The sequence below is a fragment of the Trachemys scripta genome, chromosome 8 (assembly GCF_013100865.1).
Source record: "Trachemys scripta elegans isolate TJP31775 chromosome 8, CAS_Tse_1.0, whole genome shotgun sequence".
Lineage (NCBI taxonomy): Eukaryota > Metazoa > Chordata > Testudines > Emydidae > Trachemys > Trachemys scripta.
Genome location: NC_048305.1, coordinates 11,553,130 through 11,576,654, shown reverse-complemented (window position 1 = coordinate 11,576,654; position 23,525 = coordinate 11,553,130). Strand labels below are relative to the sequence as shown.

The window sequence follows — 23,525 nt, the reverse complement described above, 5'->3', positions numbered from 1 at the left end:
TAGACACACTGTGACTTGTGACTCCACCCTTGTAGCCTTGCCCCTGTGCCATGGTGGTGGCAGGTGGGCCCCCTCCTCTGCAGGCAGTGGCATGAGGCCCCTTCTTTCCCCTCAGGGGCAGCATCAACATTCCTCCAATCAGAGAGGAAGAGGTTGCAGTAGCCCCGCCTCCATGTACACACCTCAGCTACTGGGGTGTATCTGCTTGGATGAGTGACTGGATTCACTGCACTTTTCTCCTCCTGCCTCACACACAGTCCTCTGCTGGGGTGGTGTTGACTGGGTCTCACCGAGTGGCACGTCTTGGAGTTAACATTCCATTGAGATGCATGGGGAAGTTCACACCTTTCAGGCCATCTGCAGACTCAGGCAGACATCACTGAATTGGTTACATCTGGGCCACACTTTTCAAACTTTTTTTTATAACTCTGAGGACTAGAAACTTACTAATGAAAGCTGTGATTTTGATGTAATAATCATGTGGCTCCTGGATGCAGATGCCTAGGGCTATAGTGTCTATGGCTTAATCTGGCCCTAGAGAAATATCTTTAAAATCGAACAAAAACTTACACTGAATAAAACACATTTCTATTAATATTAGATTTGTATGTACTTTTAAACAATCCCCCTCCCATTTTGTGCCTAAGGTGCTGGGCAATGTTAATCCAATGTTGCATTATATTTTCACAGCAGTGAACGTTTATTGCCTTCTTGCCTTACTGACTCTGCACAAGAGTTTTCATTTGTCCAGCACTTTGTTTCAAGTGCTGACGTATCATTTTTATGCCTGGAAGTGACCTCATAAAGTGATGATGTCAAATAGAAAATTCCATTCTTTTCTATATAGAGTATTTCGGTTCTCTGTGCTTGGCCTTGTGCACGCTGAGTTACTTAAGGGAATACATAATGACCCATCTAGATCTCTTAAACTAAATAATCTGAAAGTGTGAGTATGGAGCCTACAGAATCTTTTCATCAGAGACGACTTGTGTCGAACTTGGTTGTTGAAAATTTTAAATCCTCGTCTGATGCTGACATGAAACGCACTCTGTTCTGGCGATTCAGGTAAGTACTTGACCAAGTCCTTTTAAATATGTATTTAGGGTTTGATCTACAAAGAAGTTACAATGAGTCAGATTCATCCTCCATATAACTCTAATGTCAGTGGCTGGAGCTACCAAGTGATGACTTTGACCATTATTGCTTTATGTATTAAACTAAAGGCAAGGGATTTTTGCTTTCTGTTTGACTAAACCTCGGTGATTATATCAGTAAGAGTTTAATGAGGGAGACTGTTCATGAACAGGCATTTAAATTAAATACCAAACATTTTTTGCCCTAGTGCCTTTAAATTAATTGCTAATAAGACTGGGCATCTGTTCATCTGGATATCCTGGGAAAAGAATGGGAATTTCTTTGTTGTCTTGGAACTTTCTGAAAAATACTGGGAGCTTCTCAGTGATTCTGGATTAAAATAAAAAATTACCACTGAACATGCAAATCTATTTTTAACTCATTGTAGATTTCACAATGATTAACTACCCCTGAAGGGAAAGGGCTATCTTCTTTGCTAATTCCATTTGTAATCAGTATTAGGGGATGTTTAAAGGGGAGGGGGAGAAATCCACCTGGTCCCTGACCTTGCTCTCTTTGAAGTCATTGGGAAGGAGAATCAGCCTGTCATTTGCCAGACTCTTAATGGTCCTAGAATTTACCCTATTTTTTGTCCCTTAAATTGTTTGATAGGAGACGGGACACTGAATTTTGTGCATATATACGCAGATTACTGCAGAATCCCCTGCTCAACTCAATCATGATAAGCATCATCTCACTCAATGCAGTGTTCTTGGCCTTGGAAACTGATTATGCTATTAAGCTTAATTCTTACGCATATCTGGAGGTAAGGAGCTGGGCAATGGAATGGGTGGTAAGTTCTCCTTTCAGTTTGCTAGCATCTGCTGACGATGTAGCAAGTTTTTTAAGTGTTTTTTTTTTCTATCCATGAATAATTGAGGAGTAAAGTGAAACAAAAATGGGAGCCTGCATTACAGAAACGAATGTGTGTCCACTTTTCCATGTGCAAAGCACACCAGTATCAGCAGCCATTGGGCCAGATCCTCAGCTGATGTAAACTGACGTAGCTCCATTGACACTAGTTTGCATCAGCTGTGCGTCTGGTCCAAGGGGCACTGTAAGAAAGATCGGAGAAAGATTAACGCTAAAGCAACATCACTGAGATGCTCTTGATAGATGCCATCTGGAACTGGCCCCTCCTCACTATTCCCCTACCTCAGGGTCGCTTTATTGTTCTCTGGCCTAACCCCATTCTTGTCCCTGGACTGCCCCAGAATATCTTTATGCCCATAATGGCTGGCTATGCTGGTTTTACACCACTGGGGATTTGACTACATCAGGCAACTTTGTGTCTCCTTTGTGCTGCTGGAGTGACACCCAGGACATTACTCAGGGCTGAGGCTCTGCCCCCAAAGGTTTAAATAAAAAAGTCAATCTTATTTTATTTTCTAAAATTAAATAAATGAATAAACACAGTGGTTGAAGCCCCTTCCCAGCAACTAACCCTACAGTAACACTTTGGTGAGTGTGACTCTGCCTTGGTGTGGCTCTCTAATGGGGATGGGGCCAGAGCCAGAAAACCCAAGTCAGTGTCAAGTTTCACAACCATTGATTATTACTAAATTATTTTTTTAAATCCCATGACAGGGTCCTTTTAGTTGTCACCAGTATTTTTTTTAAACCTTAAGAAGTTAACACCACTAACTTGAGCTCATATTTTCAATATTCAGTTTTCATACTGAAAAATACTTCTCTCCCATGCACACCTTGATTTTCTTGTCTTACACAAGTCAGCTACTGTAGACAAATCTCTGAGTCTTTATAATATATCCCAGTAATGTGGAAACCAAAAGACAGGCCTGACTAATGTCAAGAAGTCCATTCCCATCTTGGAAAGTTTTAGAAAACTCCACTTCCAGAAGTAGACCCTGCTCAGGGAAAGGGGGGATGCATCATCTAGAGGTTAGAACAGGAGATGAGGTATCAGGAGACTTCAGGTTCTGTCCTTGACTCTGCCACTGACCTGGGCCAAAACACAACCTCACCATGCCTCAGTTTCCCCATTTGTACAATATCCTTTGAAGGGATAATACAACTTTCAATAGCAGATAAAAATGGTTTTATGATTAATGACATATTTGGCATTTGCCTGACTCCCTTAAATAAACATCCTCATTCCTCTTCAAGATCAGTTTGCATTCTTGATGACACTCATGAAGTGTGAGGTGGAGTTATATTATCAAGTTTGACTGGCTCACCCTGGCCCACTGCATAAGGCAGTAGGGGCAGTAGATAAGACAATTCCCTGAGTGAAACCTATTTTGTTCTGTCAGTTTTAATAGTGTATTAGCAATTGTTCTCATTTCAAGTTAGTATTGTTCTGGGTCCTGTTAGCCAACCCAATTGTTTAGACAAGCAAGAACTAGCCTAAGAATTGACTCAGAAGAGGAGGGAGCATAATGGTCCACAAATACATTGGGTGCCATTATAAAAGTGGTATTTACTGCCCTTTGGTATTTATGGTATTCCCTGCACTTGGAATGGTAAATTTAACTGTGGTAAATGTCCAGTTTCTAGTGTGCTCAGCGTATTTGAAGAGTGAAAACATGAAGGATGGAGAGGAATTCTGCCGGGTAGTACATGGCAATACACTGCCATGTTCCACCCAAAATAGGTCTTAATTGTAACTAGGAATATTGGGGTGAAATTTAAACTATTAGGGAAAACTCCCTGACAGTGAGCTGCATTCAGATTGCCCAAGAATGCGGCTCCATGTTATTTTAGAACATTTAAATAAGAGTGGATGAAACACTAGCAGGTGCCCTGGAAGGAGCAGCCTTGTGATGGCAGGAAGAACTAAACCGCTTGACTTTATTTGCATCCCTGTGTATCTAAGAGTAGGATAGAGCTGTTGATTAAGCTAATTCAGGGTTTAACAGGAACAACTGAAGGCTCTTTTCTTCTGTAATCAAAGCCTTCCCCACCCCCGCAATGACATGTTCATGACTCATATGGTTTTCTTTTCAGCTGGTCGATCTGATTATTATATCCATCTACACCACAGAGATTTTGCTGAAGTTTTATGTGGATCCCTTGAATTACTGGAGGAGTGGCTATAACCTGTTTGATGTTCTCATACTTCTCATTGCTTACCTCCCATATACCATTGACAAAAATGACATCAAACACTACAGAACATGGGACATAATTAATGGTTTCCAGGCACTCAAGATTCTGAAGCTTATCTCCTACAGCAGAGGCATGAGGGTAAATTGATTATCTATAATTACCGTGGAAACACACTTCTGATTTTTATATCCAGGCCATTACAACTGCACTTGTAAGCAGTCATGGGATAAGAGGGAAGGTTCTCTCATGGATTGGTAACTGGTTAAAAGATAGGAAACAAAGGGTAGGAATAAATGGTCAGTTTTCAGAATGGAGACAGGTAAATAGTAGTGTTCCACAGGGGTCTATGCTGGGCCCAGTCCTATTCAACATATTCATAAATGATCTGGAAAAAGGGGTCAACAGTGAGGTGGCAAAATTTGCAGATGGTACAAAACTACTCAAGATAGTTAAGTCCAAAGCAGACTGCGAAGAGTTACAAAAGGATCTCTCAAAACTGAGTGACTGGGCAACAAAATGGCAGATGAAATTCAATGTTGATAAATGCAAAGTAATTCACCTTGGAAAACATAATCCGAACTATGCATATAAAATGATGGGGTCTAAATTAGCTGTTATCACTCAAGAAAGAGATCTTGGAGTCATTGTGGATAGTTTTCTGAAAACATCCACTCACTGTGCAGCGGCCATCAAAAAAGCAAACAGAATGATGGGAATTATTAAGAAAGGGATAGATAATAAGACAGAAAATATCATATTGCCTCTATATAAGTGGATAGTACACCCACATCTTGAATACTGCATGCAGATGTGGTTGCCCCTGCTCAAAAAAGATATATTGGACTTGGAAAAGGTTCAGAAAAGGGCAACAAAAATGATTACGGGCATGGAACTGCTGCCGTATGAGGTGAGATTAATAAGACTGGGACTTTTGAGCTTGGAAAAGAGATGACTAAGGGGGGACACGATAGAGGTCTATAAAATCATGACTGGTGTGGAGAAAATAAATAAGGAAGTGTTATTTACTCCTCATAACACAAGAACTAGGGGCCACCAAATGAAATTAATAGGCAGCAGATTTAAAACAAACAAAAGGAAGTATTTTTTCACACAACTCAGAGTCAACCTTTGGAACTCCTTGCCAGAGGATGTTGTGAAGGCCAAGACTATAACAGAGTTCAAAAAAGAACTAGATAAATTCATGAAGGATAGTTCCATCAGTGGCTATTAGCTAGGATGGGCAGGGATGGTGTCCGTAGCCTCGGTTTGCCAGAAGCTGGGAATGGGCGACAGGGGATGGATCACTTGATGATTCCCTGTTCTGTTCATTCCCTTTGGGGCACCTGGCACTGGCCACTGTCAGAAGACAGGATACTGGGCTAGATGGACCTTTGGTCTGACCCAGCATGGCCGTTCTTATGTTCACTTTCCTTTCTTTTGACTTAAGATTTTTGTTTTCCAACATTTTTGTTGCTCTTTGGATCACATTCACCATAAATAACTGATGCTGGAACAGCATAGGAAGAGCGGTCCATCATACAGAAGGCCTAGGTTCTGTTACCTAGCCTAGGTTGCTTTTTAATCCTAATTTCTGAAATGGCGCTGAACATGAATTATCCTGGGCGACTCATGCAACTAAACTGTGTTCTGTATCAGTTGAGCTGCAGCCATTGCTGGTACCTGCTGTCAAAAGCAGATAATTTTCTTAGTGTAGACAAAGCTTCATTGCCCGGAGCAGCGGGCAATGCTTAGGGAAGCATGCTCAGGGAGTGGTTGACGTTGCTCCGTAAGGAGCCCAATCCAGTATTATAGGTCATTGTGATTTGTAATTATCCCCCCTCCTCTTAAATTTAGTGGAGTTTTCAGCAGAAGTTCTGCAGCCTTCTGACAGCATTCCATAGAATGCTAAAAGGGCAACGAAAGGGTCACTGCATTCGTTATTTAACAAAGGCAGGATAAACTGATGAGAGAGCATCCGCACACAAAGTCACTCTAGTTTAAGTAAATCGATGCAACTTTAGGTGTCGAGTAGGGCTTGGTCTCTAGTTAAAATGTATACCGGCATAGCTGTGTCAGTCAGGGGTGTGAAAATCCAATACCCCCTGACCAACAAACACAGCTATGGTGACAGAAGTGTACTTGTGTAAACATAACTAACATCATTTGGGAAGGTGACGTTCCTATACTCACAGAAAAACTCCTCCTGTTGGTGCATGCTGCATCTACATTAGGCGACTCTGCTGGCCTAGGCTTTTGTAGCGTAGAGCTAGCCTAGGTCTCAGTGATATGCTAATCCAATGCCTGTGACGTTTGTACTGGAAGTAAATGCAGGATTATGGCTCCACCAAATGAATCAGGCAGGAGTCTGAAGCGATCGTGGCTGCTTACAAAGGAGACAGCCTGTGTTTCTATAAACTTCCCAGTTTAAGATGCGCTCCTCTGCTTTGCTGCTGAGGGAGTGGGATAGAAGAATGAATCAGGACCGTCAGGAGAACTTCAGTGAAGCCTGAACAGACCACCTTCTTCGGGAGCCACCTGTCTAAAGAACCCCCTCCAAAGTAGCTTGATGAGAACTGAGTACAATTCAGCCTTAACAATTAGAAAAATCACCTATGGAATGCAAGCAATTTTTGTTAGTCCCTTGAGAGATCCTGGGTTTCACTGAATTTTGTTGTAATATAACTAACCCCTTTAGCGGCTATAGTTTGTGCTGCAGCACAGAGGTAGCTGTAACATTTGCAGTGTTCTCTGTATGTTAACAGTGTGTGCTGAGCCTTCTGGAATGATGTTGGTTGTTTCTTGAGTATGGTGCGGGGAGCTGAAGAAATTTAATATTTTTTAAAGTCCACAGCATGAACATTATTTGCTTTCTGCTTCTCCCATGTTCAGGAGAGATTTTCCTTTCCATTTTCATTTCACCACAGTACTACGAATGGGAAAAAATAGCTATTAAAAAATAAGTCACACATGCTATTTTAAACCATGAGTTTTTCTCTCAAGCACACCATTTCTTACTTAGTTTTCTCCGGACAACCCTGGAGGTTTATTTTTTAGTGGGGAGTTAATGTGGGTAGTGACTGCTCAGCCTGCATCTCTGCATGTAATTAATTGGTTGGGTAGCCCACCAGAAATGGAACATTTATGGGCATAAGGCTCTTATAATGTTCACTTCTGAGCCTTCCTTCCTCTAGTTTGGATAGTAAACTTCAGTGATTTCCAGACTTTTACATGTTACTTATTCACTGTAGCTGGAAAAGGGGACAAAATTGAGGTATGTGAAATAATGAGTGTGTCAGGTGCTGCTATTTATCCTTTCTGATAATACTAGAGCAGTGGCTCTCAAACTTTTGTATTGGTGACCCCTTTCACGTGGCATGCCTCTGAGTGTGACCCCCCTTATAAATTAAAAACACATTTTTATATATTTAACACCATTATAAATGCTGGAGTCAAAGCGGGGTTTGGGGTGGAGGCTGACAGCTCGTGACCCCCATGTAATAACCTCACAACCCCCTGAGGGGTCCAGACCCCCAGTTTGAGAACCCCTGTACTAGAGCAAGGAGAGCCTCAGCAAAATGAACAGCCATTTACATTTTCTAAAAGCTTTTTTATAAACAATGGTGGATGATTAACTTGCGGAACTCATTGCCACTGGATAGGAGTGAGACTAAGGTCTTACCAAGGTTTTAAAAAAATAAAATAAAATAATGTGAGGTAAAATTGGGCATCTAACTCACATTAGGCACCTAATCTGATTAGGCCCTTTTGAAACTCCCACTAGACACCTATTTGCAATTTTGGAAGCTTAAATAGCTTTGTAAATCTTGCCCTTAGGAGCCTAAGATTTATTGAAAGTCAATGGGACTTAAGTTCCTAAGTCTCTTAGGTACTTTTGAAAATTGTACTCTTGGGCATTTCTATGGATAAGAACATCCAGGGAATAGGATAAAAATGGATAAGGGCTGTAAATCCTCATGCTTCAGGGTATAAGGCTGCCACTTCCTATTCCAAGGCAATTAGAAAGATCCTTAATGAGCAAGTTATCCTGTAATTATCCATCATGATGTTTCTTGCATCCTCTGAAGTATTTGGTACAGGCTGTTACTGGAGACAAGTTACTCAATGGACAATTGGTCTGATCCAGTCTGGCATTTCTTGTGTTCTTAGTGACCAAAACTCTCTGCTAAAAGAAATTCTTTGTAAAATATGTTACAATCTGCCCCAGTGAGCTTTGCTGAAGGGGTGGGAGGTTGTTTCTACCTATATGTGTATTATAATGAATTAATTGAAGTCTATATTAGCCTTTCACTGGGGAAACTATATTTAATGCTGAAAACTCAAACATGTACCACATTCTTGGCACCAGGTCCCTTTATTAATTAAAAAACTCTTTAAAACACACTGCCTTACACCTTGGGGCAATAAATTTCCACCTCGAGGAAATAATTTCCTTGCTGTATTCCATACAGAGCAGTTCTGTTAGCTGTGATCCCAGTCGTCGTGTAGGCTCCATTTATCCTTATTTCAATTTGAAAATAAACTTTTTAAATGCCAGGTTGTTCCAAAAATCAACTTTTCTGCTTTTTTTAAAATGTATTTGGGATTAATTTCAGCATATTTACAGTTTAGGAAGACCATGAGCCCACAAAGCTGTGTCTTAAGAGCAGAAGCACAGAGGACCTGTTATGGATTTCTGAAGGTGTACAGGAACCTCAGGATGTGCCATAGAAACTGAAAATTATTTGATGCTTCTATACAAGGGGCACTTGCCAGACTGCAATCACCAATGGCATTTTATGGCTCTCTTGTTACCTTCAGCTGTAGGTGATTGTCGTTTTTTAGGATCAAGTGCACAACCCGCATTTGCTGAACACCATGACATACCTGGGTAAAAATGTCATATGTTTTTTGTGTAAATGGCTTTTGTTCCTACTCCCAGACACAGATACAAGAATAAAATCAGGCATTGAGTGCTTGGGACAATCAGGATTCAGGTGATGGCTAGGTTTCCGTGGACAAAAGATGAAGGTGACCAGTGTGGGTTACATTAGAAGAAGCAGTGTCTGTACCCAGATTTCTGAAATGTGTCATGCTTTATGTCTGTTGTTAGCAGCACTCTACAAAGTGTTCCTTCCTGTAAGAAAGGGCGCTCAGCTTCTATGGGTAGGTCTACACTTACCTCCGGGTCCGGCGGTAAGCAATCAATCTTCTGGGATCGATTTATCGCGTCTTGTCTAGACGTGATAAATCGATCCCGGATCGATCCCGGAAATGCTCGCCATCGACGCCGGAACTCCTGCTCTGCAAGTGGAGTACGCGGAGTGGATGGGGGAGCCTGCCTGCCGTGTCTGGACCCGCGGTAAGTTAGAACTAAGGTACTTCGACTTCAGCTAAGTTATTAACGTAGCTGAATTTGCGTACCTTAGTTCAAAATGGGGGGTTAGTGTGGACCAGGCCTATGTTCTGTAGCCACAAGATGTTGACATGATTTCATGCACCTAAGCAGCTCTGACCTTCCATCCAGTAGAGGGTAGTAGTGTTTACGTGCAGGCGGGAAGAATCCTAAGGAGTTGCATAAATTATAGATGGGATTGGTAGCACTGCCTATTATTCAGGTTGCCTGATACTTCCCATTATAACAGTGGTTCTCAACCTTTCCAGACTGCTGTACCCCTTTTAGGAGTCTGATTTGTCTTGTGTGCCCCCAAGTTATACCTCACTTAAAAACTACTTGCTTACAAGATCAGACGTAAAAATACAAAAGTATCACAACACACTATTACTGAAAAATTACTTACTTTCTCTTTTTACCATATACTTATAAAAGTAAATCATTTGGAATATAAATATTGTACTTATATTAAAGTGTATAGTATATAGAGAAGTATAAACAAGTCATTGTATGAAATTTTAGTTTGTACTGTCTTTGCTAGTGCTTTTTATGTAGCCTGTGGTAAAACTAGGCACCTATTTAGATGAGTTGATGTACCCCCTGGAAGACCTCTGCTTATCCCATGGGTATGTGTACCCCTGGTTGAGAACCACTGCATTCTAAGACCCCATTTTCAGTTGATTACTGTATAACTTTGCCAAACTTCAGCCATTCAGGCTGAAATTTTGCATGTTGGCAGTCTGCCTCAAGCTAAATATTTTTGAAAACTTCAGCCAAAATGTGTCTGCCATTTCCAAGAACAAGGCTAGGGAAAATATATCATTTTGCTCATGCTAAAAAACTCCGGCAATCTCTTCTTTGAAAAGCTTTAGTGCTCCTATGCTTTTGAGCGAGGCTGGGGGGCGGCGCTTTTTTTTGCTGCTTGGGGCAGCAAAAAAGCTAGAGCCGGCCCTGGCTGTATATTTAGTGTGATGGTGGCCTTTATGACAGAGATGAGTCTTTTGCTGTGCCCATGAAATTCTGCCCAAATTATAAGACTTTCTTTGCATATTCTCAGTAGAGATTTCATAGATTTTAGCAGCTAAAAACTCCGAATCTTCACTGAGCAAGCTCCATCCCTTCACAAGTCCTATATGTGATCGGACTTTGCATGCCCTACCCGCACAGAGTGACTGAGTCCAGGGCGATAGGGGCTCAGAAGGACTTTCCCTGTAATGGTTGCTCCCAGCTGCTCCAGACCAGGGTGGGTCCGGGCATTGGAATTGAGATCAGGGAGCCTGTCTTTCCTGTGTTCTCAATGACCCCTCCCCGCTCTCCCCTGCTGGCACACTGGCAGCGAAGAAGAGGGGACAAAACAGGACTTGGGGAGGGAAGGAGTAGATTAGACCAAGGAGTCTGGTGAGATGGGGACTGTGGGGAAGAGAAACTGGGACGGGGAATGGCTGGGCAAGGAGCCTGGATGGGGAACTGGTATCGGGGAGGGAACTTGAGGGGGAGGGTAGGCTGGAACTGGTTGGGCAAGAAGACAGGAACTGGGAGCCAGTGAAGGAAATGCGGGGAGGGAATGGGAGTCTGTTGGCTGAGGGAGGAACATTGAGATTGATGAGGCAGGGTGGGAGACTGGGACTGGCTGGTCAAGGAGACTAGGAACCATTGGAGCTCTAGTCTTTATTTACATCATCACATCCTATTTTTAACCCAGGACCTCTGCCTCATTCAGTGTGCGCGGCCCTCGGCCTTATTTACTGCACACTGTTCAAACCCTGCTCTGAAGACAGGATTATTGATTTCGTCATGGGCTTTTCTGTGGTGCTCATCACTACAGTATCTTGAGTGCTTAAGAATATAAGAACGTAAGAATGGCCGTACTGGGTCAGACCAAGGGTCCATCCAGCCCAGCATCCTGTCTGCCGACAGTGGCCAATGCCAGGTGCCCCAGAGGGAGCGAACCTAACAGGTAATAATCAAGTGATCTCTCTCCTGCCATCCATCTCCACCTTCTGACAAACAGAGCCTAGGGACACCATTCCTTACCCATCTTGGCTAATAGCCATTAATGGACTTAACCTCCATGAATTTATCTAGTTCTCTTTTAAACCCTGTTATAGTCCTGGCCTTCACAACCTCCTCAGGCAAGGAGTTCTACAGGTTGACTGTGCTTCACAAACAATCCCCTGTGAGGTGACGGGGTGGCGTTATCCCCATTGCACAGACGGGGAACCGAGGCACAGACCGATTAGGTAAAAAGTTTCCACTAATTTTGGGGGTCCAAACTGAGACCCCTAGGTCCTGAAATTCCATGGTATTTAATATTATCTAGCACTTTATATGTTCAAAGCACAACATCCCATTGACCAGTTGCAACTGTGAGTGCTCAGCACTTCTGCAACTCAGATCCTAGGTATCAAGTTTGACATAGAAAATGCGGGACGCACTATAAGTAACCATCTGTGAAAAGTTTGGTTTAAGTGATTTCTCAGCATCCCACAGAAAGTCTGTGGCAGAGACAGGGATAGAATCCAATTTTCCAGGGCAGAATTCAACTGCTTTAACTATGAGATCATCCTTTTTCTTCCTGCAGTCCTTTGCCTCATTCACTTCACACCTTCCAACTTGTGCAACAGATAAATCAGGGGTCTTACAGACAACAGCCTCTTTTACTACACAGCCCTGATTCATTGCCAGAGCAGGCCCATCCTGTGCACTGAATGAGGCAGGGGTCCTATAGAAAAAATACTTTGTGGGCATGTAGTTAAGACTGTCATAATGTGTACACACAAAGGGGCCTAATTAAGGTTATGCAGGCAATCTTAACTTTGGCTTTTCCTAACTTCTGAGTGCTTGCATTTGCAACCTTAATAAAGCTCTTTCTTTATATTTATATATATATATATATATATAGCATTTTTATGTTGCAGATTGCTTGAAAGTATCTTATAGCTGAATATTGTGTTACTTTTCTCAGATTAAAAAAACAAGGTTGTTTTAACCTTATTGGGCTTTAAATACGTTATTCTCTTCCTCTGATTCATACTCAGGAAAAAGCAAAATGGAATTCTTTTTAGCTTTACATAGTGTATGGTGTATGACCAATGTTTAGGGCTTTGTAAATAATGACCAGCACTTCAATTTGAAACCAGGAGTAATTAGCAACTAGTGCAGAGATAGCAATGCAGAATATTGTTTGCTCTTCTTTACTTAAAAGGTGAAGTAGCAGCATTCTGCACTAGCTGAGGCTTTTCAGTGGCTGCAGCAGGATGGCAGGGCTCTGTCAGCAAATAGTAGAGCCCTACGTGAAACAATTGATGTTCTGCTGACTCATTGTGGTAGATGCATCCAGGTAGAACAGCGGTGGGAGTGGCTCTCTAGAAATTGGGAATTAGTGGAGATCCTGGAGGGAATCTTTAGGAAAAGCCAAGGTCAGGGAAGAAGCTCAGACTGAGGTTTATGATGTGTTCTTCCCTTTGTTACCCATAAAGCCAAACTGCACAAAAGAAGTGAGTTTGGACCTTAACTCCAGGTCTGTGTAGTCTGTTGACACAGCATTTAAAACAACAGTAGCGGGTCTATGCTATCTCTCTCACCATTGCTATCATTGTTGGAGCTGCCACAGTCAAAAATTTTAGTGAAAAAGGCTAGTGTAGATGCTGCCCTCATATAAAAAAGGTCCAGCATCTTGTCACATCTGACCTGGATGGAAGCTAGCTGCATGAAACTCAGTCCATATAAAATGGAGGTGATGCCTAGTGCCAGAAGGAAACATCTGGAGGAATTAGCCAGGGTGCGACTGCTTCCTAAATTATTGATGTGAGTATATATTTCTTAGGGCAGACAAGGTTTAGGAAAACCTGGAACTATCCACCTGATTGCAGGGGAAATCCTTAATCCATCATAACAAGATTAACTATTTGGCAATCATAGGGGATTGGAAAATACATCTTACGTTAGCTTTGCACAAACCTCTTAACCAGGAAGTGCCACCTCAACAGATCAACTGTGTAGATCATGGAGTTTTAACTTGAGATGCTTGAGACATTGTCTAAAAAGGAGTTGATAAATGGATATTCCCTGAACCAGTGCACTGCATGAGAGCCTCTGGCATTAGCACATTTGTCATAATCAGGGGAAATCATCAAATCCATTCATTAGCTAGTGTCTGGAGTAATATAACGTTGGTGCAAGAGGCTGTGTGTAGTTTTCTGCAACCTAGAGTTATTAGAAATGTTTGCAATTTGGCAGAGATCCATTACCAATGGTCTGACTTAAGCTGTATTCCCAAATCAGTACACATCAGTTCCTAAGAGCACCTGGTGTACATATTGATGTCATCCGTAGGATTTGTTCTGTCTCTCAGGCTGTTCCTGCCTAGCGAACCCCTGGTTTTCAGTGATTTCTTAACAAGTGCAATACACAGGGGTTACCATAGTGGAAAAGACCATTGGCCCATCTGACACCCTGATTCTGATCAAGCAGTATTGGACACATCTAGTCACCTATACAATGATGATAGGGATGGGAATTTCTTCCTGACCCCAGTTCATGAGCAGACTCTACACTGAAGCATGAGGATTGATAGCTTTTGTAATTTTTATCCAACTAATTTAATACAAATGTTCTTCTTACAAAGTGTCTAATCTTTTAGGAACATAAAATATTGTGCAGCCATGAACCCAACAAGGTAATTAAAATAGGTGTGAAAAATTGTCTTTTTTAAATGTGCTCCTTTTGAATTGATGGAGTGCCCTTGGTTGTTTTAAAGGACACCACAAAGCTCCTTAATTTTTCATCTTTCCACTTATTTGTACATTTGTCCTGCTTAATAGTAGAATAAACAAAATGAGTGGTAAATGCATTGTGGACTGCACGGCTGTTAGCTAGAAAATCTGGAAGGAGGGATGGTGTGATCTTGACTGTCTAGCAGCTGGACTCTTGAGATGATAATGAATAATACTCGACACTTCTATAGTGCCTTTCGTTCCAAGACCACAAAGCATTTAAACACGAATGAATGAAGATTTACAACACCCTATCCTAAGGTGTAACGGGGAGTCAGTGACTGAGTTAGGAATAGAACCTCTAATTCCATAGTCCCTGTCCCAGGCTCTCACCTGTAGGCAATACTTCCTTATTGCTGACAAGTAAAAAGGACTCTCCTGTAGTTTGAGGAAGAACTGTGCCTGTAATGGCCACACATGATCAGGACCTTGGTGTTTTCAGTGTCTCACTACATAGACAGGCCATCTCCCACAGCGCAGCACCCTGGGGGATTGGCTCAGAACAGGCTCAAAGGGAAGAGTGCCACCTGCTGAATCACGGCTTTCTGTGAATTAAACAAGTATTTTCTTTCGTTTAGAACTGCTTGTCTCTGCTCTAAACTGCACACATTTGTTTTTCTCTATTGCAGAGTTTGATAACAGCTCTAGGCCAGACTGTGAAGACTGTGATCTACGTCCTTGTCTTGCTGTTCCTGTTAATGTTTACCTTTGCCATTTTGGGTTACGGATTGTACGGAGACCCTGAAACCGGAGACAGTAAAAACTGGGGCAACCTAGCCTCTGCCCTTTTCACGCTCTTCTGTTTAGTAACGGTAATTTCTGCTGTCCTTTCCATTTGATGTCTGTCTGTTATAGAAACTATTGTAAGTAACCATTACCTCTGATTTTGGTCGGGATGTTGGGGAAGTCATTTAATTAAACTGTGATTGTTCTCAGCATTAAAGGTGGTGGGAGCTGTTCCCTGGGTTTTATTTAATGTCAAATGGTTGTGAAAATTCAGCTTGATGGATAGATTCATTTTTCTGGTATTAAAGACTCAGAGGCAAAAGTTTGCTGCTGAGCTGACAGCAATGGGATATTTAGTAGCTTTCATATGGCATCTGAGTCTGGAACTCTAAGCAACTGGGGGAAAACAGAGCTCAGTTTAAAAAAGAGAGAACGAGAGAGAGATTTAATCTGGTCTGTGAGTCAAGCTGTGGTTTGGAACTAACTGATCAGAGATTCAATGCATTTGCAGGTTGACGGCTGGACGGACTTTCAGGATGAATTAGACCAATATGGTTTTAGTGCTAGCCGAGCCTTCACAATAGTGTTCATCTTGCTGGGGTTCTTTTTGTTTTTCAATATGTCTATTGGAGTTGTGATTATGAATATCCAGGTAAGTTGGGTTTCCCTTATTTTTTGTGTGTGACTTAACTACGGGGCCATTTGTCTGAAAACTAGTGTGTGCACCTTTTGAAAGCTGGCTTTTTGACACAGCTGGAGACCGAAGTCCTCTGTCCACTGCACAGGAACAAAATACCTTCCCCACATAGCCCTGCTGGTTTGCCTCAGACCAGAAGGGAGCATCTTCAGGGGAGAATGGTAGTGAATTCACTGTTCCCATTTAGGGTCAGTCTTAGGCATAAGTACAACAGGGAGCTGTACAATGCCCTGGCCCTTGTTTGTGTCATGCAGAGACAAACAGAGCTAGCCAGAAACTCTCCATCCTCTCCTGTCCTTCCAGTCCTATCAGCTGCCAACACCTTCCATATATGAGCATAAGGGAAATTTGCCTGAAGCTCCACACACTGCAACAAGGCCCATCAGAACGAAGGGGAAATTTGTGTCTATTTAAATCCATGGCCTACTGCAGGGTTTCTTGCAGCTTTCCCTGAAGTATCTGGTACAGGCCACTGCTGGAAACAGGATACTGACCTAAACAGACCGCTGCTCCAATTTGTTATGACCATTACTATGTTCCTGGGTCATCCCGGGTGAAACTGTTAGCAAGGGTGCCAAGTGTGAGGTGGAAATCTGCTGGACTGACCCTACCAAACTCAGCAGGTGGTAACAGCTTTGTTGCTACCAGTTTGGGCTTGATTTAGATCAGCGACTTAAAGGCGAAAGTATCTCTGATTAATTGCCTGAGTCATCCGGTTAAGAGCATTTAACATACACTGTTTTGATATTTATAGGATTCCACTCAGAATTATGAACGAGAGCTTAAAGCAGAAAAACAAGCTGCTCTTCGGGCAAAAAAACAGGCCATATTACAAAGACAACAGGAAGAAGTAAACAGGCTAATGCACCAGCAGGTAGATGCACTGAATTGTATTTACTTGAAGTTTATTGAACAGCATAAGTATTACAAACATACGTAAGATACAGTTTAGTGATGCAAGACAGCATAGAGTTATCTTCAATATAGGACTTTATAGTCATTTCTCTCACAGAAGCAATTTTCTAAGCTTTTTCACCTTTAGAAATAAGCCAGGCCATAGACCTTCATCTGTATCCTTTTCTAAGTTCGCGTGTCTGTTTGCCTGTATATATATGTGTGTATATACAGATTTCATTTTGAATCTTCTATGTAAGAAAAAAATGTCAGAGTGGAAAACTCCCCATAATATTTAAAATAATAATTTCCTAAACGGATTCCCATTGCTGTTTTTTTCTGAAATATTTCTGCATTGTTCCAATGTTATTAAATGTAGGTCAGTTTGTATTATAATGGTATCTCAGTGCTGTGCATATATTCCTCAGTAACCATATATTTATTTTGATTTGTTATGTTCTATAGGCAGTATTTAGAAATCCACTAAAATCAGGTCACAGGCACCTTTCAAAGATGACGTAGGTTATGTCTACGCCCGTGGTTCCCAAACTTGTTCCACCGCTTGTGCAGGGAAAGCCCCTGGTGGGCCGGGCCGGTTTGTTTACCTGCCGTGTCCGCAGGTTCGGCCGATCGCGGCTCCCAGTGGCCGCGGTTCGCTGCTCCAGGCCAATGGGAGCTGCTGGAAGCGGCGCAGGCCGAGGGACATACTGGCCACCGCTTCCAGCGGTTCCCACTGGCCTGGAGCAGCGAACCGCTGCCACTGGGAGCCGCGATCGGCCGAACCTGCGGACGCGGCAGGTAAACAAACCGGCCCGGCCCACCAGGGGCTTTCCCTGCACAAGCGGTGGAACAAGTTTGGGAACCACTGGTCTACACTGTCCCACAGATTGGACTACAGAGGATGTGAATAGCAGTGCACTCCAAAGTGCTGCATTGTAACCCCCTCATGTGGATGCTGTGGGTGCGAACTTGAAGGTTCCTAGTTTGCATTAATATAGTCCTGATTGAAGAAGACTACTTTTCCGCAAACTAGGAACCTTTTAGTTTGTGGTGTGTCCCCTGGGGGAGGTACAGTGCAGCACTCTGGTGTGCACTGCTATTCACATTCCCATAATCTGAACTGTGGGGCAGTGTAGACAAGCCCTTACTCAAAATCAGCTTTCTTCCAGTTCTTTAAGTGGGAATATCATTTTCCTTGTCTAACACTCTGTCCATTACATTTATCTAAAGTCTGTTTTTGTGAACGTGAAATTCATGTAATGGATAATTTTGATTTTTTTACTCTGACAATTTTTGAAAATGAAGCTGATTTGATATAATTGTAAATACACCGCTACCTCGATATAACGCGACCCGATATAACACGAATTCGGATATAACGCAGTAAAGCAGTGCTCCGGGGGGTGGGGGGACTGCACACTCTGGTGGATCAAAGCAAGTTCGATATAACACGGTTTCACCTATAACGCGGTAAGATTTTTAGGCTCCCGAGGACAGCGTTATATCGAGGTAGAGGTGTACTGCTACTTCAGTGTAGATGATTGGAATAATCTGCCTGCCTGTCCCCTGCCATCCCTTCTGTTCATTCTCATTATTATCAGATATAATTTAAATGCAATGCTGACAGACCCTGGGCATCGGTGGGCGGGATCGAACCTGGGACCTCATCTCTCTCTGTCTTGTGGTCTCGGTGCTACTAGATGGGATAGAACACCACACCCAGGAGGTGTGTGGGTTACATGAACAGCTCAGTATGGCTCAGTTGCTGGTGCTCTAACCTTTCGGCTATAAAGTCATTGATTCAAGTTCTGATTGAAATGACTGATTTAAGGTTAATGATTTCAGTTCCATCCACTGGTGATGTAAACTATTATAGAAACAATCTCTTTGGATGAAACCCTGAATTACCATCCCCTCTGCCAGATCTGGTAGTTGTTCATGTGCAAGACAAAGATCCTATGACACTTCTGAACAGAAGTAACTTTGGCATCCTGGGGTATCCTTTGGCATTCTCTCTAGGTATGTCTACACGGCAGCTGGGAGCTCTGCTTGAGGCTAGCGTGCTACAAATAGCTGTGTGCTTGTTGCTGCACGGGCAGAGGCTCGGACTCGGGGGGTCAGGTCAGACTGAGCTCGGGCGGCCACATTCACGCTGCTGTTTTTAGCGCATTCGCTCAAGCCGAGCTAATGCTACCCTGTCTACTTGGGCTGGGAGGCTTGCTCCAAACTGCAGCTTAGATATATCCACTGGGTTTTAAAAACAAAAGTTATATGGCCACATTTCCAGCCCTTCTTCCAGTTTTGAACACCCCTTTTCAATGCTCATGAAACCAGGCACTCCTCATGCATGTTGCCAGAGCAATTGGCGGTGTGTGCAAAGCTGGGTGTGCAAAACTGGAGGTCAGGGTTGAAAGCTCTGGGTAAGTTATTGTTGAGGCCTAAGGTTCCACCTGTCTCCATGGTCCCTGCATTGCTATCATCTTTCATAAAGCTCCTTAAGATACCTGGAGAACGAAAATCCCTGTATAAAACCCCCATTCTGTTTTGATAATGTGTTTCCCTGGGATATTTTTTCACATTAGAAAACCAGTGAATATAAAACCTTCAGTGAATTGGTGGAGGACTTTAAAAAGACATTACATCATTCTGATCCTATGGTCTTAGAAGATTTTTGTGCCAGTATCCCATTTATTGATCTTTATTTGACATCCCTCGATCTTCAGGATAACACAGTTTATAGGTAGGTAACGTAGGTGTAAAGAAACAGAGACCAAGATGCTAGAAATCTTAAAAATGTGCATTTGAGTTGTTGTTTTCTTTCTTTGGATTAAATACTGGCCATCCCTTTGGCATTGTTACTGGAGAGTCTGTGACCAATTAGTCTCCTTGGGTGAAAGATCTCTGAATGGACGGTGTGGGCACAGTTAAAGACATTTGATCTTACTGAAGCTGATGGTCAGTCTTTGCAGGCCAAAGCTTACAGAAGCTTTGATAGGCTGTTGCTAAAGTCCAGCAGTCTTGGATATTCCCTGGATAGTTAAATCTGGGTCATGGAATGGCATTTTGGTAGCACTGACCTTCCCCTCACATTTGCAGATCTCTTGCTCTAAGTTCTGAGGTCTGCTGCAGATGATGGTGCTTCTCTGTTCTATGCACAGGGGCGGCTCCAGGCACCAGCGCAGCAAGCATGTGCCTGGGGTGGCAAGCCGTGGGGGGTGGCCTTCTGGTTGCTGTGAGGGCGGCCATCAGGCTGCCTTCGGCGGCATGGCTGTGGGAGGTCCGCCGGTCCCATGGCTTTGGCGGTAATTTGGCGGCCGGGACGCTGAATGCCCGGCACCGGCGGACCTCCCATAGGCATGCTGCCGAATCCACGTTACCAGCAGACCGCCCACAGGCGTGCCGCCGAAAGCCGCCTGACTGCCGTGCTTGGGGCGGCAAAAACCATAGAGCCGCCCCTGTCTATGCAAACAGTACATAGAGTGCTGATACTTTTATTCCTGGTACTAAGTGATTACAACAGAATGCCTTCTGACCCTGGCACAATGCTTTGCTATGCTAGGGATCTGAGTTTAGTTCCTAACCTTGGTCCTTCATATTTGAGTCTGGGAGCTCTGCAAAGGCACTCTGGTAACAAAGCCATGTCTGTACATTCAGGTATTATGGTCTTTGGCTACACACATATGGAGCATAGGGCCTGGAATTCAGGAGCTTTTGCTCCAAAACTACTTGAGGTAAAGGACAGGTTTCAGAGTAGCAGCCGTGTTAGTCTGTATCCGCAAAAAGAACAGGAGTCCTTGTGGCACCTTAGAGACTAACAAATTTATTAGAGCATAAGCTTTTGTGGGCTACTTTGGATGCATCCGAAGAAGTGGGCAGTAGCCCACGAAAGCTTATGCTCTAATAAATGTGTTAGTCTCTAAGGTGCCACAAGTACTCCGGTTCTTTTTGAGCTAAAGGAGAAGCTACGAGATGAGAGTATCGTTAAGTAGCCCTCTTTATGAGACAGCCACAAAGTGATCCCAAACCCTTGAGCAGATTTGACATTCCAGTCAGTAGAGGGCAGAGGTACATGTACACATTGGCCAATACATTTACAGGCTCTCCCACCAGCTCCCTGCCCTCCACCCCAGGAAAGAGTGTAAGGAAAGAGAGGAGTACCCCAGATGTCCCATGGTGAAGGCATGCAATGCTAATGATGAGATCTTGGAGGGAACTGATGTCCGACACTACTCTTTCATTGATGGGAAAACTATCATGATGCGGTCCTGTGTGGGATGGAAGGAGTAGGAAATGGGAATACTCAGTACCCGGCAAGTGCAGAGGCCTCTATTAGGGAGGATGAAAAGAGAATGCACACACAAAATAATGCTAAAACCTAGAAAAATTTGACTGTATAACGGGACCTTATTTGTCATCTGTTACTACAGGAAGATTTGGATTTCTTTGGAGATGGAGTAAAAAATCTTTCTTCATTGTTATGCATGTAACCTCCCGCAAACAACTGATTATCCAGTTATTGTTCCTTGTTCTTTTTATCTTGTTAAATGAACAGTGAAAAAGTCAGATTAGTTGAAGAGATGATAGTTCTACGTATACGTTTTTCACTCGGCTCTTCACATTTTCCATTACATTTGAATGCACTGAAATCATAATCTGATATTATTTCAGCCATGTGCTTGTTTTCTCCCTGTAGGTTACAAGAACTCTATTATGAACTAGTTGGCACGTTGAACAGCATCTTGGAAGATGTAAGAGAAAAATCCGTGCTGCCCCCTGAGAAAGATATGAAGAGTTAAATGTTCTAGTGTAGAAAATGTGATGCTTTGCCATTGTAAAAAACATTGTTTAAAAACAGAGCATAAATATACATAAATAAAAATAACTCAGAGGAGATTTACTTCCCCCTTTGATAACTTACTATAGAGTGTCCCCTTATAATAATACTGCACACTAATGCAGTACCTTTGATAAGAGGCAGTGTGAACTAATGGATAGAATGTTTGCCTGGGATTCAGAAGGCCTGAGTTTTATTCTCAACTCTGTGACTAGCCTGCTGGGTAACCTAAGGCAAGTCACAGCACTGCTCCATGCCTCGGTTTCCCCATCTGTAAAATGGAGATTATGATACTAACCTGCTTTGTAAAGTGCTTTGAGATCTACTGATGAAAAGCACTAGATAAGAACTGAGTGTTATTATTATTATTATTATTTATTTAAGGACCTCAACATGCCTTATAAATATTGATTGATTTAGATATTATTGTGCATTTCCATTTTACAGATGGGGAAGCTGACAGGCAGAGAGATTTAAGGGCCTGAGGCTTTCTGGAAAGTTTGTGGCAAACTTGAGATTAGATCCCCATTCTCTTGACTCCCAGTCCAGTGCTTTAACTGCCAGATCATCCTTCTTGCCCTTATAATTCAAAGTATTTGTGAGCTAACGTAGGGACTATGCTAAACAAGAGGCATTTGAAACATACTAAAGAAATTGTCCATAATCTCTCTAAATGTAGCAGTTCATTTTAGTGATAGGACTCCAGTTAGAATATTGGCTGAACCTGTTTGGATTTGGCCCTCTGGAGATTTTTAAACAAACACACCCACTGTGCTCTGCATTAACTCTTGAATATCTGAAGAGAGAGCTGTAGCTGTTTCTCAATGCCGTGCACTTTGTACTTATACAGGTAAGTGTAAGGTGGTTGACTGAAAAGTTGGCCTTTGGCTGTGATAACATTTTTCACACTTTTGCAAAGCCACTGGTGCAGTTCCACCTGCAGCAGTGATCGTGGGAGCATGTGTGTTGATCAGCTGGTGGCGTTTTAGCACCATCTCACATAGACAGGGTTAAATGACGTGGTCGTAAAAATGCCTGCTAGCCGTTGATCTACACTAGCTACTATAGACACAGCCATCACAACTTGCTCAAGGCTGCACAGTGGCTGAGCTAGGAACAGATCTTAGAGATTCTAGATTCTACTATTTGTGCTCTAGACGCACTCCCACTACGAAGGATTGCTAACCTGGAGCCAGTTACATTATCCTGGATCTGCACACTCTCACGTGCCCACGGTGAAGGCAGTTCATGGCCTAAGAGTACAGTTTAGTTTTCCCCATTTCTTTTGGGAAGAAGGCAGCGCCAGGCTGTGCAGGAGAAACCTGATTAGCCAAACTGCTGTAGTGACACCAAATAAGTTTGGGTAAACAAAAATTCAGATGATCAGAAACCGGTAACCTCAGAAATCGGTGTCAGAGGGAGACAAGTTGGGAGTTGATTAGAGACAGAAATGTTGTTTGGGGTGCTGCATACAGGGCCGGCTCCAGGCACCAGCTTAGCAAGCAAGTGCCTGGGGCGGCCAATGAAGAGGGGGGCGGCACGTCCGGCCCTTTCGGCGGCAATTCGGCGGCGGGGCCGTCACTCCCTTTGGGAGCAAAGGACCTGCCGCCGAATTGCCGCCGTAGAATGAAGCGGCGGTAGAGCTACCGCCGCGATCGCAGCCTTTTTTTTTTTTTTTTTTTTTTGCTGCTTGGGGCGGCAAAAAATGCTAGAGCCGGCCCCGGCTGCATAATTAGAATTCTGCTCTACTCGTATTTTATTATACTCAAATCCTGTCTGAACACAGCTTAAAACCTCAGAATAGGACATTTAAAAGGAGGGATTTAAAGATCGTACGCTTTCTTAGGTGTGTCTGTCGATCCTAGAAAAGAACCTTAAGCCTGTCAGAAAAACCAACTGAACATCCATAACGTGATCTAATGCATGTGCTGGAGTCTATCCCATATTCAGCCAGGCACTTACTGCATCCATAAAAGAAAATGACCCACACAGGTAAGTGCAAAA

General features: G+C 42.9%; 1 protein-coding gene across 1 annotated transcript; it reads left to right on the top strand.

The window, feature by feature from the left end:
* Window positions 1–952: 952 nt before the first annotated feature.
* Window positions 953–21,570, top strand: CATSPER3 (cation channel sperm associated 3). The gene is made up of 8 exons (XM_034780006.1): window positions 953–1,065; window positions 1,747–1,900; window positions 4,102–4,341; window positions 15,000–15,182; window positions 15,608–15,748; window positions 16,548–16,667; window positions 19,270–19,427; window positions 21,381–21,570. Exons 1-8 carry the CDS (start codon window positions 953–955, stop codon window positions 21,481–21,483), a joined length of 1,212 nt encoding a protein of 403 aa, XP_034635897.1. The 3' UTR covers window positions 21,484–21,570.
* The last annotated feature ends 1,955 nt before the right edge of the window (window positions 21,571–23,525 follow it).